The sequence below is a fragment of the Agelaius phoeniceus genome, chromosome 2, assembly GCF_051311805.1.
Source record: "Agelaius phoeniceus isolate bAgePho1 chromosome 2, bAgePho1.hap1, whole genome shotgun sequence".
NCBI classification, from domain to species: Eukaryota; Metazoa; Chordata; class Aves; order Passeriformes; family Icteridae; genus Agelaius; species Agelaius phoeniceus.
This window is the reverse complement of record NC_135266.1, coordinates 33,568,115-33,585,414: the sequence shown is the minus strand read 5'-3', so window position 1 is coordinate 33,585,414 and position 17,300 is coordinate 33,568,115. Positions and strand designations below refer to the sequence as shown.

Genomic DNA, 17,300 nt, shown 5'->3' with positions numbered 1-17,300 from the left:
TAATGGTTCTGTTATTAAATTCTGTGAATTTAGACCATACAAGTTTTCTTACGTGCTGAGAGGTAACTTTGGTGTTTCCATTTGGTCGAAAGAAGGTGTTTTCATTTTTAATATTTCTAGATGGTGGGTTTGTTTTTCTCATTATTTTTTCTTGCAGCTCTGAAAATAGTAAATTGAGTGATTATTGGTTTGGTGGTTTTTTGTTTTTAAATGTGCCAGGAGACCTACTGTCACAAAAAAATTTTATTTTAAATTAAATCACATAAAAGCTCCAAAGAAAATAAGTAATGTCTGTGGAGCTGAAATGCTCGTACAGTTGCATTGTAGAAGAACAGCAATGTTAAATTGTTGCTTAGACCTGCTGCCTGCTTGAAAGCTCAAAAATGTAAATATATGTTTACAATTTCAGGTGGCCGGCATGCTATGGCATTGACTGTTGATGGAAAGGTGTTTTCGTGGGGTGAAGGAGATGATGGAAAGCTTGGTCACTTCAGTCGAATGTGAGGATACCAAATTTGTCTGTATTTCAGTAGATGATTTGTGTTGAATGTTACAGCACAGCTGACCACCACAATTGACAACAACAGTATTTTTAATACAGTAGGAATAAAAAAATGGTCTGTAAGAAAACTTTTTTTTCCACAGTATATTCCAATTTATATTCTGTGGAGCATTTGTAGCAGGCTTCAGCCATTTAGAAAGGAGGCATTCAATGAATAATATATATATATAATAATTGAAAAGGTGGATAAAATCTTGACTGGTATTTTCAAATTTCACTGATGAAATTCCATACTTTTGGACATGCAGATTTTGTTTACTTTTATAAGGTGTGGTTTTCAGAAGTGCCTTGAGGAGTGAAACCATAGCAATTTTACATTCCTGAGATGTAACAACCGTAACAGTTCATAACTTAAGCTGTCATTTTATAGCCCTTTTATTTAGACTTCAGTTCACAGACTTGTTAGCCAGAAATAAAATTCTTTCACTTTTTAGTAATAGTAGTTTAATCTTCCACAGGACAGCTTTAAGAAAAATTTGAATTTTTTAAGATTTTACTTTGTACGTACCCACAGAACAGTATTTTGAAAGAAAAAAACGTGAAAAAAACAAAGCCCATTGGTAAATACTTTTGTCATTCTGATATATTTTGAGGATCTGCCCATAATACATACAAAATTAAATCAAATGATTAATATGTTACGGGAAATAAATTTTTATAAGGCTGGGTCAGACTAATGAAAAGGGAAGTCCAGATGAGAGCAGTATTACTGTTTATTGCTCAAATGACTCATGTTTTATGTAATTTTACTGAAACTGAGATTTGGAACTCATGGGCTTTTCATAGTAGAAATATTTTCAGAGGCCATGCATAATTTTGTAGAATCTTAATAGTGGTTCTGGTATGCCAGTATAAGGAAATCTTGAGTTGAATCCTTTTTTAGAATTAAGAGAGCTCTGTAGCCACATGAAGAATAAATGTTAGCAGTACTCACATAGAAGTCTAACAGCAAATTCTAGTTTGATTTCTCTGTTGTGAAGAGCAAAGTTGGGATGGGAGGGTCATCTCCAATCTTACTGTGTGTCCAGTACTAGTAACTCACTCAGCTTTGGGCAGTGACAGGAAATTGGTTTTCACTTTCTATTATGTGCTGTTTAATTGATTGATTTTGAATTTCTCACCTAAGTTTGGCAGCATATACAGAAAATATTCTTTAAATAAAATTTGAAGTACATTAAAACAGCATAAACTTTAGATTTATGCTGCTGCTAAAAAGTATATCTTGGAATCAGTGTTGCATATTACCTTATCTTGAGATTGCTGTTAGTTATTACAGGATGTGTATTGCAGGAGCTATTTTTGATTAACACAATGTGTTTGTCATTCTTTTTCTCCAGGAACTGTGATAAACCCAGGCTGATCGAAGCGTTGAAAACCAAACGCATCCGTGATATTGCCTGTGGCAGCTCCCACAGTGCTGCTATTACCTCCAGTGGGGAACTGTATACCTGGGGTCTTGGAGAGTATGGAAGACTAGGACATGGAGATAATACCACACAGCTGAAGCCCAAGATGGTAAAATCAATGTTTCTTGTTTCTGATGAAATGCAAACGTGTTTAATAAATTACAGCAGCATGGGGCTAAAGTAACAAAAAACATGAAGGAATTGTTTTGGATCTTAATTAGGTTTTGGTGTCCGTACCTCTGGTGAAAGTAAAGCTATTTCAGAAAAATCAAAAAGATCCAGTCTCTTTCTTGGGAAGTGATGTAAAATGGCAACTGCTGCTTTCAGCATTCATGTCCTGCATCTACTTTGATGCATAGCTGGAAGCTGCCATGTAGTATTGGATTCTGGGCATGGCTGGGTAGTTCTTTGCTCAGGCTGGGCACAGTGACCAAGATGAGTCATAAGACCTTGGATATGTTTGTAAGGTTTTAAAACATAATTTCTTTGAAAACTTCTTTCTTACTCCTTCTGTTTTGTAGGTTAAAGTGCTCCTTGGCCACCGAGTCATTCAGGTTGCATGTGGAAGCAGAGATGCTCAGACTCTTGCTTTGACAGATGAAGGTAGGAGTATCTTGTTCCAGAAGCTTTCTAGCACATGGAAGTACTGTGATCATTGTTTGACCTGCAATTTGATGTTTGTTAGGTTTGGTGTTTTCTTGGGGTGATGGTGATTTTGGAAAACTGGGCCGAGGAGGAAGTGAAGGATGCAACATTCCTCAGAACATCGAAAGGCTGAACGGCCAAGGCGTTTGTCAGATCGAGTGTGGTGCGCAGTTCTCGTTGGCACTGACCAAGTCAGGAGTGGTATGGACATGGTATGTTACATTTGCCAGGGAATGTTTACCAAGCAGTTGCTCTGTGCTGTACTTGATGTTTTTTTCACTCCATTTGTGCCTTACCTGTGTGCTTTATCTTTTACACTGGCAGCTCTTCCGGGCGAGCTGCATCCATTCAATCACTCTGACGCTGTAGCATGCTTTCCTGTTTGCTCTACTCTGTTAGAATGCCTGACTCCTATTGGAGTCAGAGGCAGAAAGGGAAGATCATTTCTTCTCTTGGCCACCATAAGACAGGTAAAGGAATGTTAAGAGGGGAGAGGAAAAAAGAAAACTTGAGAGCCATAGCTTGGACTATGAAGCCTACAGCTAAAGCAGAGGCTTGAAAGAGTGAGGACACAGGAGAGTAAGGAAGTAAGCTGAAATTCAGAGCAGATAGGAAGAACTTCCTTGGGAACACAGGAGCACTACAACAGCTTGTTGCTGCTCAGAAGGCCCTTGAGTTGTCAGTAACTATGCCTTGGAGCAAGAATTGGTATGAGATGATCACTGAGAGCTACTCAGATATGGTTTTATTTTTCTCCTCTTTGCCTGCTTGCTTCTGCTTTGTCTTGAACACAAATCTCACTTTTTGAATTTTTAAACCTTTTTGTGAAATCTGAGAGCTTACTGCATGGCAGGTCAACTTTAGGGCCTTAATCAGATCAAGGTCTTACCCCATCCTTGTGTAATAAGACTGTGACCTATTTGATGTATATCAAAACTAAGTAGACTTAAACCAATCATTTTTGTTGTGTTGTCAGCATTGCTGAATAACATATAGAGAAATCCTCCAAATTTTCATTTTTATAAGTTGCTACTACTGTTAAAAGGAAGAGACATTTTTAACAGAGGTGTTGTTTTCAGAGTGGCCACTGGAAATTGTGTTTTTTTCTATGCTCTCTGTCTAATTTTTTTTGTAGTGACAAAAGGAGCAAGAGGAAAGATAATTTGACAGTCTTTTTTTTAAAGAACTCATGCCTAAATTCTTGTTTGTTCCTTCCTTGCCCTAGTTTTTCTCAACACTGCTACATCTAGTCAGAAATCTACAGCTATTTCATGACATTACAGGTCTACAAGGAGATTTTTGGGTCTATTTCAGGTGGGGATGGCTGAATTGCTTTTAAACTTTTATTCTTCTTGAATTTTTTAATGGTTTGAGGAAAAAAATCATAACTTCTAGGTTATGTCTATAGGTAGATAACAGTACTCTATATCATGTTTCTCTCCAGCATAATATAACCTTTCTTCAGAAAAATGGGTGGTAAGCAAAAGAACTGAGTGAGTGGTTACTAAAAACATAGTGGAAGAAATATCAGGGATTTTTTCTTCTTTACTAATATTCTTGGTGGAAGCATTTTAAGGTGTTTACTTTTGTGTATGCTATTTTTTTTTTAGTGCCATTTGTGTATAACAATTTTGGATGAATTTAAATTATGGAGACCTCAGAATCTATATTGAGGCTTCCAACAATGGGGAAAAACCCCTCAATTCTCAAAAAACATTTGTTTCCTGTGAGCAGTTTAGTTCCATGGGAGCAGACCTAAGTTAAAGGTTCTGTTGTTTTAAGGTTTATCCTCCATAGTTAAATATGCCCAAGTCTTATCAAACCATGTGAATTTTGGAAGTGTTTATAATTGCAGTAGAGGAAATTAAATGTAATACCTGTTGCTTTGCATATAAAAAGAGTCATAATCATGCTCTTCTGTATTGAGCTGAGAAGCTACAATGTAATAGAACTGCAGTTATCGTCATTCTTATGCCTATGGAATTCAATTTTGAAGCATTTGCTAGTTGAGGGGAGTGTGTGTGTGTGTGTTTCAGGCAGTGATAACTGAAGTGCATTCAGTTGGGAACCTGCATTGAAGAGGAGTGTGTAAACAGTCCAGTCATTCTGAGTGCTACATTTACTGTCTGTTGCAGGGGTAAGGGTGATTACTTCAGGCTAGGCCATGGCACAGACGTGCATGTGCGAAAGCCACAGGTCGTGGAAGGACTGAGGGGCAAAAAGATTGTGCACGTGGCTGTGGGAGCACTCCACTGTCTGGCAGTGACTGACACTGGACAGGTATGTTGTGTGTCACCCTCCTTTCCCCCATGCAGAAAGGAAGAAACTCTTTAGAAAGGGAACTATAACAGTACTGGTGCTGATTAAATGAAATAAAAATTCCTAATTTTATTTCTATGCTTTTAAAAGTCCGGCATAAATATAAGCACAATTGTCATTTAAAAAGTATTGGTATTTAAAATATTAGTATTGGAGTTAAAATATTTTTGTCATAGTGGCTTTTGTAGTGTTTTCCTTGTATCAGTTTTCTTCTTACTCTGGAAATGCAGCAGCAGTCATAGTATTCTGGACAGATTTTTCAGCTTTATCATAATATTGTTTCAGATATCCAATGCAATTACTAGGCAATTAATTCTTCTAACTTACTGTGAACACTGTGTCATTTAGGAATCAACTGATCAATTATAATTTGGTGATAATTTATGAATTATCTGATAAAGTGTGGCTTTGATTGTTTTTTTTCTTTTACTGTATGATAATGCCTGCATTATCTAATGGAGGGGGGAAATGTCACAGTAGATTGTCTAAAATGTCCTAGATTACTAGCACAAATCACAAATATTCTTTTTAGGAGTTTTTAAGGAAGCACTAAGTTGAGATAAGCAGTGAAGCCAAGTAATACATGGACATTTTTCCTGGCAGGTTTATGCTTGGGGTGACAATGACCATGGGCAACAAGGCAATGGAACTACCACAGTCAATAGAAAACCCACTCTTGTCCAGGGCTTGGAAGGCCAGAAAATCACTCGGGTTGCCTGTGGGTCTTCCCACAGTGTAGCATGGACAACAGTGGATGTAGCTACACCATCTGTTCATGAGCCAGTGCTTTTCCAGACAGCGAGGGACCCTTTAGGTGCTTCTTATCTTGGTTGGTATCTGTTTCCTTACATTGTTTTTCCTTTACTGCCACTGGTGTGTTTGTTTTGTGTGTGGTTTAGTGGATGATAGAAGAGTGCAAAAGAAAATGGTTTAGAAAAAAATCACAAAACAACAAAACACACCTCTGGTAAAAAAAAAAGCCCAGCCAAAACTCTTCATGGAAGTGGAACTTTTAAATTAAAATGCAACATGCTTTCTCAAACACCCTAAGGAATTTATCTTTATGGAGGTAATGATAGATGAATGTTACACCAGTGTTAATCTTGCACATTACCTCTTGTTGCTAAGGTGAATTAAGAATTAGGGAATCAAAACTGCAGTGTTTTTTGTTGAATATAAAAGCATCACACATCTTGCTAATTAAGCTTTTTCATGACCAAAGCAATTTATACCTAATAAATATTCTTGTTATTTCAGAATGTTTGTGTAAGTAAAACTTGTTTAGGTGCTGATCACTCAAATATTTGTCTGTTACTGCCTTAATCCTCATAAGTGAGTAGCAAGATCAAATACTATTTTATGAAAGCCCTTGTTGGAAAGCCACAGTATTAACTTTAATATTGTAACTGTAGGCACTGCAGTTTAAGAATCTCCTGTAGTTATTTTCAGTTATCTCTTCTGGTTTAACAAAAAATTAGATAAACAGTGTCCTTTTATGTATTATACCATTAAAACTGCTTACCTTCTCTTTCCCCCTGCCTCTTTTTAGGTGTTCCTTCAGATGCAGATTCTTCTGCTGCCAGTAACAAAATCAGTGGGGCCAACAGTTCCAAGCCGAATCGCCCTTCCCTTGCTAAGATTCTCCTGTCACTTGATGGGAACGTTGCCAAACAGCAGGCATTGTCTCACATACTGATAGCATTACAGATCATGTATGCCAGGTAGGCATGGGAGCATTCTTTCTGTTGCTGAGCAAAGGATGATGTAGCTTACCATCTATTAGGGACTTTTGAATCAGGTATAAATTGTTTTAACTCCTCAGGATGGGCCTAAGCTTCATCTAAATTTTCTTTTGATGTTGATATTAGCTTTTTGTTATGTTTAAAGAAGTTTCTATTGCCTGGGGAAAAAAAATGTTCATTCAGAAATGCTCAAGTAAATAATGTAGAAGCCATGTAAGAAAATCATGATGGATGATATGGAGGAAGCAGTAGAGGGCAAAGTGGAAATAACAATAAAACTTTGCAGTGCCATCATTGTTAGTAGAGAACAGAGTATTTGTGCTAAAATTTATGAGGAGAAACTCAAGTTAAACATTTAAGCATCAGGCCCAAGGCAGAATAACAATGAACTACCCTCTAGATTCTACAGCTTGGAAAACTTACCTTATTTTGTTAAGACAAGCTAATAATTTTTTTTAAGTTCAACGAGGAAGTATAATTAGATGTATATTAATCCATCCTAAATGATTTCAGGGATGCAGTTGTTGGAGCATTGATGCCTGCAAGTATGATTGCACCAGTAGAATGTCCCTCTTCATCACCAGCCCCCCCATCAGATGCCACTTCTGCAGGAAGCCCTGCAAATGGAGATGAGTGTGTGCTTGTGGGAGATATTGAGGAGAGGCTGAGCCCAAACCCGTGGCAGGACAGGAGAGGGGAGGTAAAGTGTCACATTATTTTTTTTTTCATTAGTTTTTAACTGTAAAGCTGACAAATATCTCAGTTAGTCTGATAGTAGCAGAGATTAAAAAATGCCTTCATATTCTAATCAGGACTAAGTTCTCTGCACATGTCAGATTGGAAAAAAACTAAAATTTTAATGCAAGATCAGTTTTGAACTTTCAGAAAGCATTGTGTCATTTAAATGCAATCGTGATGATTTCTAGCAATATTTTAGAGATACTGAATTCATTTTACAGGAGTGATATTAAAAAAATGTTAAGAATAGCAGAATATTTGACCATTATTTAATGAAATTTAGTTATAAACTTAGATAACTGATGTAGACATGAAGCCCTGAATGAAACTCTACTACATTTCTAACAGAAGCAGAAAAAAGAAAAGGCTTGCTGCTGAAGAGGTCTTTTGTGTTTATAAACTGTGAACTTGATATGTATTCTCAGGGCTTGCCTTCTGCTTTGTAGACCTTTCTGCAGGCACTGATGTTTTTTTGTATGTTTTTGTAGCAGCTGGCACTGAGGGGAGTGTTTGCTGTTTTATGCACCGTTAGGAAAAAAATAGAAGCTAAAAATACAGGCAGTGAATCTGTTGGTTTTGAACTTATGGCTGTTTTTAAATTGCTGCTGTCTTTGAGCGCTAGACCTTCTAGTAAACACTTAAACTCTTAAAGGTTTTACGGTGTCTTGTTGAAGATTTCATGAGTTATTATTTGTTCTGGCTAGGTTGTTCCTTCAGAAGATGCTGTGACACCATCTGCTGTAACTCCCTCAGCTGCTGCTGCCTCTTCCCGTCCTTTCATTCCAGTCACAGATGATCCTGGAGCTGCCAGTATTATTGCAGAAACCATGACAAAAACCAAAGAAGTAATGTTGTCAATACTATTCTCAAAACTTAAGTCCTTACCATGCTTTTATCAAGCAGTTTTTCTGGTTTTTGCACTTTAAAAGTAACTCTGTAAATGACTGCAATTTTAAAAATCTATGTGTCGTAGTTTGAGAAGAAGTAAGTTTTCTGAGATGCTGTAGTCACACCAATGAGTGTTCAGATTTGAATATTAGCAGTGTAGCCACTGAAAACATTAGATACACCTCTGAGAACACAGAAGTTAAAAAGCAGAGCACTCCCAAGAGAAGTTCCCTTAAGTTTCCAGCAGAGAAGAGAGTTCAGATCTTCCCCAGTCCCAGCTGCTGCCGGCTGAGCCGGGGAGGGGGAAGCCATGAGATAGGCCAGGGCCTGAAGATAGAAGAGTGGAAGAGTAGAAAAGCACCAAGAGGTATCGGGCAGCCCCTCCAGGAGAGAGAGAGAGAGAGAGAGAGAGAGTACAGCCTGTGCCTGAGACTGCTACCTTAAAACTCAATAGCATTGTGCCAGCAGCACAGCCGAAAGGGAAGAGAAGGGGGGAGTGCAGCAAGAAAGTGTCCAGCCACTTGTAAGAGTCTCCGGGCTGAGTTTTTAACCCCCTTTTAAACAATGAAAACTTTACAGAACATTAACCTTTCCTAAAAATGAGATAGAGTAGAAGATGAAGAGAGAAATGTGCAAGTGTGAAAGTCTGAGCAAGTAAAAGATGTCAGAAAAATAGAGAAGAATCTTAAGTAAGAAGAGATGATGAAGTAGCTTTTGCTAGACTCTTCTTGTATAGCCATAGACAGAACCACGTTCCTTGTGACACAGAGACTGCATCCAGGGGGAAGCAATGGCTCAGAACCAAGAAAGTTCAGTGTTAGTACCCCTCAGCCCCAGAGAGTAAAATTTAGAGAAGACAAGTGTCCCAAAACTGAGACTGCACTCTTTTTAGAACGAGACAAAGCATCCTTAAAAGATGACCCTAGAAGCAGCTCTAGTCCATGTTCAGTAGTAAGAGCACTAGACATGAAAGGAAAAAGTCACGATAGCAGATGTTTTCCAGGCAGTGCCATGAGTGACATAGAAGCACATGAAGTTTCAACAGTGTTTCCAAGAGAAGCCTATAGCACAAGAAAGACTCCTCTCCTGTTAATAAACTGAGAATTGATTGTCTGGAGAGTGGTGCTAGACCGAGAGTTAGTGATTTAAAAGATAGATGTATTAGAAATTTAGTAAGAAGAAGAAATGTTTTTAGAAAGTTTTCATTTTCCCTGTGTGTTTCTTTATACTTGTAGTTTAGTTAATAAAGTTTTATTTCTAAGTGAGAGCCTGCTTTGCTTATTCCTAATCACATCTCACAGCAGAAACCAGAAAAAGTGTATTTTCATAAAAGCACTAGCATTCTGCCAGCATCAAACAATGACACTATGCAAAGACAGATGGATGTTTGCTGTTTGTTTTGTAGGATGTGGAAAGCCAGAGTAAGGTGTCTGGCCCAGAGCCACAGTACTTGGATGAATTTACAAGTCTCCTGGTACCAGATGACACGCGAGTCATGGTTGACCTGCTGAAGCTTGCGGTGTCCAACCGGGCGGGTGAGAAGGGAAGAGATGTTCTCTCAGCTGTGCTCTCTGGCATGGGCACAGCTTACCCACAGGTCAGCTTTTGCTTCTGTTGCATTTTAACTGTGCCCTTTTTATACTAGCCTGCTGGAATATTTTCTTGAAATGGGAATGCAGTTTGGCATCCTGAGAAACTTGCTATACATGAAAATTTGAGCTGAGCTTAAATACATGTGAGCTTTAACTGTTTTAATGGAAATACTATGTGAATATATGCATGTACTGCTGATGTCAGTAACAGACTAATTTCTCCATTTCTCATGCTGCAATTAGACATTAAGATAAAATCTATTTATGTATTGACCAAGTGTCAGTGGGTATTGGAATGAAGCTAAATTAACTGAGTTCTATTCACTCAATCTGTAGAATGTTATTTAAAAAACTTCCATGATGGGAGTTATTTTGCATCTGAGTTTATTTTTCAAATTGGTGCAGTCATTATTACTAGCTGAAAATGCTGTGTTAGTATATTGTATTGTTAATGATACAGTAAAGCTTCTGAACTGTTAACATGTACATTTCATGCATTGAAGCTTCTGATTTTTTACAAAGTCTCCATGGATGTAGGCTTTTTTTGACATAGCTGGCAGAATGTAACAAATCATAAATTATTTCTAGAATATGTGTGTACAGTGATGAACTGAAAGCTGTTTAATATTTCTGTTAGCTTTACCTTTCAACTAGTAATTTTCCTAATGAGTAACAATACTTTTTTTAAGATTTCTAGAACTGTTACTCCCCCTGCCCAGTTTGTGGTGATTAGCTATATATATTTATGTTGGGTTTGAGCTTTCCCAGTCAAATTATGTATACATTGTATGTGCACTTGACATTAATGCTGGCTTTCTTTATTATCAATAGTGAGTAACTGAACAGCTTTGGGTTTGTGTGGAGTTTTTGTGTTTTGGAGCCAGAATTTTTATTCAAAACTCTTTTAAGATTAGTACCTTTGGCATTTCCTCCCTAAACAGTGTTTTGCAATATTTCTTACTAGTTAAATATTTATACCTTTCCATGCTGCTGTATGCCCTATAGCTTAGATTTAATAGTTTGCTTTTTCTGGATGGGAAAACAATTATTTGTGTTGTCATTTACTTACTGAAAACTGAAGTTTTTTGGCCTTTAGTTTTAGGAGTTTTTCTAGCTGTAACACTACCAAAAAGAGTATTTTTGAGTTAATATGATGGTTTTGAATCAGATTTCCAAAACCAAGTTATTTATTTTAAATTTGGGAGGAATGGTAATTTGCTTAGATTTCTTGGGTTAATCAAACTTACAGTTTATAAAATGTGTCTTTCTCTTTTCCTAGGTTGCTGATATGTTGTTGGAGCTTTGTGTCACAGAACTAGAAGATGTTGCAACTGATTCACAAAGTGGTCGCCTCTCTTCACAACCAGTTGTGGTAGAGAGCAGCCATCCATATACCGATGATACATCTTCTAGTGGCACAGTTAAAATACCAGGTACAGAATTCTTAGTCTTATGTTGCTAAGATTCAATTATTTTGAAGCCTGCCTGCATTAAGTAGTTCCTTAGCTTAAAAAAATCTGGTTTGAAATTTAAAACCATATTATGGCTTTTGTTATAACATCCTGTTGATATCCATGATCCTGTTGCTATAAAAAAAGTATTTCTTTAAGCTGATTTCTTACATGCTGCTGAAAATCTCAATTCTGTACAGTGTGTATTCCTGGGTTCACTGGTGTGATTCCAGTTGCATATCATTGCTGTTCTCTGTTTAGTTATGAAGCTGAGAAGGACTGAGTCTTTTTCAGGTTTAGTAATTGAAAACTCATCTCCTAGTCTTGAGCAAGGGAAATACTTCTTTGTTGTAATGCTGTCTTTTCATTTAGTGCTTCCTTCAGTAATTTACCTAGTATTTACCAAAAGTTATAGACAACAGAGAGCTATCTCCCTTAACTGTAAATAGGCATTTTTTTGTCTTTTGCAACTTTAGTTTTGAATGTTCTGGTATGGTCTTTTGTCTGCTAGCCCCATTCACGCATGATTTAACCTTGCAATGCAGAGAAATCACAAGCAAATAATGTCATTAAATCAAAAGAAGTTTTTTTATTAATGGGCACTATGGCTTCCAAACAACTGTTTGATTTCATGTGGGCTTGTGAACAACTGCATTTGTCTGTGCTGTTGATTGCTGTAGAAGAGTGTGAACTCTTTGTTCTGTTCAGGTGCTGAGGGGCTGAGGGTGGAGTTTGACCGGCAGTGTTCCACCGAGCGGCGCCATGATCCCCTCACCATAATGGACGGCGTCAACAGGATCGTGTCTGTCCGATCAGGTAGGGATGGAGAGAGAGGGCTTCCCAAAAGTGTCCTGTGGGATTCACTCCTGAATGCTGAATGAAATGTGCCCCTGCTTCTGACTGACTTCTTGTTAGGGATAGACCAGTCAAAGAAAGGAAATCTGTGGAAATTGATAGTGTCTTTTAAACTGAAAAGTTTTGCAGGATGTAGACACAAAGATTGATCTTGTGTCTTTGGATATGGAGAATCTCTGGGAAGTGCATGTTAGGTAGTCCAGTTCTTCCAAAGAGTGGATGGAGTGTAAAATTCAGTGTTCAGCACCCCTGCCAACATGTGTGAATTTCAATATAATCAAAGTGTATTTTAACAAATTGGAAAAGGATATTTATTTTGCTAGCTTTCTCCTTTTTCAGGTAGTACTTAAATAAATTTCATACAGTCAAAACAAATGCTCTTCTGCTGTCAAATGTCCAAAATAATAACATGGTGCTCGCTCTTTCTGTTTCGTGCTCTGGCCTTTGTATGTGACACTACATGAATTCTTCCCATCTTTAATCTTGATATCTCTGATTTAATTTTTAGGCACTATTAATTTCTAGTAGATTTTGGAGGAATATTTTCAATCTCATCAAATTTTGTGTTGAACCTGCCCATACCCTACATTATGTGCAAGGGTCTCAGTAGCTACTGCCTGTGCAGTTATAATGTAGGCTTTTCATGTTGACCCATTTTTCCTCAAAGGTGTTTCATTACTGAGATATTTTTGGTTGGTTCCTGGTTGGAAGCTGTAAAGCTTTATTTAATGTACCGGTTATTATATCTTTTTGTAATATGAAAGATTATTTGAAAATAGGACAAGGGATTTTAGTAAGCTCTTATAGTTGCCTCCTGCTTGTGGTACTCGGCTGTCTGCTTGCAGTGCTAACTGAACTTTTTAAGACTTGGTTTTGAACTTCTTAAGACTCAGTGTAACATCTTTACATTTATGTTCATGTACTTTACGTAGCTTTTTTTATTTAATGCCTTTGTGTGCTGTTTATACTTTTTAACCAGTTGCTATTGATGAGTGGCTATGTATGGCTCAGACAGTGTAGCTGAGTATGTTTGTCTTGCCTGCTGTAACAGGTCGTGAGTGGTCAGATTGGTCTAGTGAACTGCGAATTCCTGGGGATGAGTTGAAGTGGAAGTTCATCAGTGATGGGTCTGTGAATGGATGGGGTTGGCGATTCACAGTTTATCCTATCATGCCAGCTGCAGGTAAGGTATCATACACAGCTTTTACAGGAGGCCAAGAGCAGATTTTACTGCTATACTTTGTTTCCTTTTTACACTGCATTTACTGCATGGTATTTACATGCCAAAGTTCAATAGTTCATTTACATTTATGCTAACAAAACATTTTCATTCATATTTAGGAAGCATTTTCAACTAAGTCCTGAGAGGTGCATTTGTACGTAGAGAAGAGAGAAAAATATTTTATAGCCACTCTCATTTGCCTCTTCATAAGTGAAGAGAGGATACCTCTGGGACACAAGTCATCTGAAATGCCCTTATTTTTTAAAATCCATCTGGTTTTAAAATTATGTAAATTAAGTCATGGAAGTGCATCTTTATTCCTGTCTCTTCAAAGGGAAGTAGAATAGATAACTCATGCAGATGAGCCCTCTAGAGTGCTGTGTTTGGTCAACTAAGACCTGCCTATGTTCTGTTCTTATTTCAGTCTGAGGACAAACCTTCCCCATCTTTTTTTTCTGTTATTCCTTTTTGTTTCTTGCAGGCCCTAAAGACCTTCTCTCAGATCGTTGCATTCTTTCATGTCCCTCAATGGATTTGGTTACGTGTTTGTTGGATTTCCGCCTAAATTTTGCTTCCAACAGGAGCATAGTTCCTCGCTTGGCAGCTTCCCTTGCAGCTTGTGCTCAACTGAGTGCCTTAGGTGAGTATAGTCTTAAAATTAGGTCTGTTTTTTTGAAGTTATGGTGATTTGTTTTAAATAATTATGTTCTTTGTCTGCTTATTTTCCCTTAGCTGCTGGCCACAGAATGTGGGCCTTGCAGAGACTGAGGAAGCTGCTCACCACAGAGTTTGGCCAGTCCATTAACATCAACCGGATCCTGGGGGACAACGAGGGAGAAACACGAGCTTTGGTGAGAAGGCAGTGGTGCTCTCCTCTTCACATTTTTCACATTAAGATTAAAGTGCTAGCCCTGATGTACAACGTTTTTTGTGTTCATGGCAAAATAGGAAATGAGCAAATTAATAGTCTTCTTGCACAGGTCTGCAAGTGTGTAAAAAGTATTCCAGTTTAGAAAGCAAAAAATGGCTAATTCCAAGACTTAACAGGTGCGCTTTCTGAATTGCCAAAAAAAGGGTAGAAATAATTTTTTTTTGAACAAGTGGATGGAAATGGTATTTCACACAGCTAGTTGTAGCTTGCGAAGTTATTTTTGTTTTGTCACAGTCATGTAAATAATGTACTTCCTGTAATACATGCACTATGACTAACTTTCTAGTTGTGTGGTGTCTCTAGAGTTTCACAGGGAGTGCTTTAGCTGCTTTGGTTAAAGGTCTTCCAGAAGCTTTGCAGCGACAGTTTGACTATGAAGACCCCATTGTGAGAGGTGGCAAACAATTGCTCCACAGCCCTTTCTTTAAGGTAATGCAGGACAATCAGTAAAGAACACATTAAAATAGTTGTGGGATTTTTTTGAGATATGCTAAGGTCACTTAGTCCTATATCAGTCATGTTTACTGACAAAATCAGAATCCTGCTTCTAAAAGGAGAATCAAATACACAAAACCAGAATCCTGCTTCTAAAAGGAGAATCAAATACACAAATGAGAAATAAAGAGTACTTAGCTAGGCAGAGAAACTCAGGAAAACATCTTGTAAGCACACTTTTTGGTAAGTGATTTTGAGTTTTCATAATAGGAGTGTTGTATATTTCTATTTAGTTTAGTACTGTGAAGGTTTTTTTACATCCAGTTGGAAAAAATTAAAATATCTTAAAAATGAACAAGTTGAGGAATTCTAGAGAAGAGCAGGAAGAATAAAAGGTGAAAAAGCCTCCTTTGTAGTATAAAAGTGAAACTGAGAGAGTGTACCTATCTTAACAGAAAGACGATCTTAAAAGTTTATAGAAGGAGGAAGTAATATGTTGTTCACAATATTAATCTGCAACATTGGTTTTAAATTGAATCAAACTGAAAATCAATTGAAAATTCATTGAATTGTAGAAAGGAGACTTAGTTTAGAAATGGAAGGTAAATCTTAAGCACATGAGATTTGATATGGAAAAGATAATTAATCTGGGAATGTTTTTCACAGGGAGGTTATGAAAATTTTTCACAGAGAGGTTATGAAAATTTTTGGATTGAAAGAGGAAATTAGATACCTAACCTATGAGATAGTGGGTCTACACTTGATGTTACCCCATCCACGAGGGTAATGAGGATGGCTCTTAGTGACTTTGGGACTATTAAAGTCTTTGAGACTGTCCAGCCCCTACTGGCCTATGAGCTGTTCATCTCTGTCAAACACTTACTGATTTTTTATTGCATATTTTTGATACCTCTCTAAAACGTTTTTTTGATTGTCTGTAGGTGCTTGTGGCTCTTGCATGTGATCTGGAGTTGGACACACTCCCTTGCTGTGCAGAGACACACAAATGGGCCTGGTTCAGGAGATACTGCATGGCATCCAGGGTTGCTGTGGCCCTTGATAAAAGGACACCCTTACCTCGCCTGTTCCTTGATGAGGTACTGCAGGAATACTTCACATGGTTAATGGAACATGTGGAAGTGTCTCATGTAAAAAGATATTATGAGTATGAGTTACTTTATGCCAACTGTGATAGGAGTAATTGTTAACATGAATAATGTTGTTTAATGCAAAATATTTCACAGGTGGCAAAGAAAATCCGAGAATTAATGGCAGATAATGAAAATATGGATGTTCTTCATGAGTGCCATGATGTCTTTAAGAGAGAACAGGATGAGCAGCTTGTCCAGTGGATGAATAGGTAATTTCTTTCAACTGTTACTGCTTTGGTCTTGTGATAAGTTGTTGTACAATGATCAACTGCTGTTTTTGTGACTTTTAAAAAGCTTGTTTAAGATTTTGTTTTGCATTTCCTGCAGACGACCTGATGATTGGACACTTTCAGCTGGAGGCAGTGGAACCATTTATGGTTGGGGTCATAATCACAGAGGACAGCTTGGTGGAATTGAAGGAGCAAAGGTCAAAGTCCCAACTCCATGTGAAGCTCTTGCCACCCTTAGGCCAGTGCAATTAATTGGTGGTGAACAGACTCTGTTTGCAGTGACTGCTGATGGGAAAGTAAGGATATAACAAATGATTGCATCTTTGACTATCTTGAAATATTTCACCCTCACTCAGAATGGGTTTGGCTAAATGAAAAACAGTGTGCACAGAGTGTGTACAGAATTCATGATTATTGATAGCAGTAACTTTGTTTTTTGTTTTTTTTCAAGAACCAGAACTGCACCAACTCCACCAGTATTTTCCAGGATTACAGTTACTATTGCATTAAATGGTTGAAACAAGAAACATATTTGAGTTCTCAATTCAAATATGTGATCAGATTTTGTCAAACAAAGTTGGGTACAAGCAGCATGCTCATGGAGTTCCCTAAGACAGGACTGATTATTTCTCTCTAACGGGGGAGAGGTGTAATGTGAGATTGTTCACAGTTGGCTAAATGTAAGTTAGATATTGCAGGATCTAATTTCCTGGTGCTGAAATCCTGGGTGAAAAGGAATCTCAGTGCAGAAGTTTAGTGTAAGTTGTAGGAGAAAAAAAATCAATGCATGAATTTGAAAAGCTTTTTCTTTTTATACAGATGGTGGCTGTTAAGGACATGATAGAGAATTTTAGCTATAGCTTTGTGTAACAGTTACCTTCATCTAGTGAGGTACTGTAATGATTCCTTGGGGTCAGTATCATCCTAGTTAATAATTCACAGAAGGGTAAAGAGCAGATTAGTGGCATTTCTTGATATCATTTTGTTGAAAGAAGTTATTTTCAGAGAGACAAAAAGAGTGAAAACCAGTAAATAAAACTGTATTTATGGAATGGAAAGAAGCAATTGTGTTTAGGTGTGTATACTCTACAGAAGAAAGAAAGAAAACTAGAATAGTGCTGCATGGAAGGAGA

General features: G+C 37.5%; 1 protein-coding gene across 3 annotated transcripts in view; it reads left to right on the top strand.

The window, feature by feature from the left end:
- Positions 1 to 17,300, top strand: part of HERC2 (HECT and RLD domain containing E3 ubiquitin protein ligase 2) — a 104,376-nt gene that overhangs the window by 68,260 nt on the left and 18,816 nt on the right. For all 3 annotated transcript variants that reach the window (XM_054654364.2, XM_054654362.2, XM_054654363.2), the window contains exons 60-78: positions 410 to 500; positions 1,900 to 2,077; positions 2,490 to 2,571; positions 2,654 to 2,825; positions 4,749 to 4,893; positions 5,536 to 5,761; positions 6,482 to 6,653; positions 7,188 to 7,374; positions 8,117 to 8,257; positions 9,706 to 9,897; positions 11,172 to 11,325; positions 12,052 to 12,159; positions 13,250 to 13,381; positions 13,902 to 14,060; positions 14,153 to 14,271; positions 14,655 to 14,780; positions 15,728 to 15,883; positions 16,031 to 16,146; positions 16,265 to 16,463. In XM_054654364.2, coding sequence (XP_054510339.2) covers positions 410 to 500; positions 1,900 to 2,077; positions 2,490 to 2,571; positions 2,654 to 2,825; positions 4,749 to 4,893; positions 5,536 to 5,761; positions 6,482 to 6,653; positions 7,188 to 7,374; positions 8,117 to 8,257; positions 9,706 to 9,897; positions 11,172 to 11,325; positions 12,052 to 12,159; positions 13,250 to 13,381; positions 13,902 to 14,060; positions 14,153 to 14,271; positions 14,655 to 14,780; positions 15,728 to 15,883; positions 16,031 to 16,146; positions 16,265 to 16,463 — 2,855 coding nt within the window. The remainder of the gene's footprint in view (positions 1 to 409; positions 501 to 1,899; positions 2,078 to 2,489; positions 2,572 to 2,653; positions 2,826 to 4,748; positions 4,894 to 5,535; positions 5,762 to 6,481; positions 6,654 to 7,187; positions 7,375 to 8,116; positions 8,258 to 9,705; positions 9,898 to 11,171; positions 11,326 to 12,051; positions 12,160 to 13,249; positions 13,382 to 13,901; positions 14,061 to 14,152; positions 14,272 to 14,654; positions 14,781 to 15,727; positions 15,884 to 16,030; positions 16,147 to 16,264; positions 16,464 to 17,300) is intronic.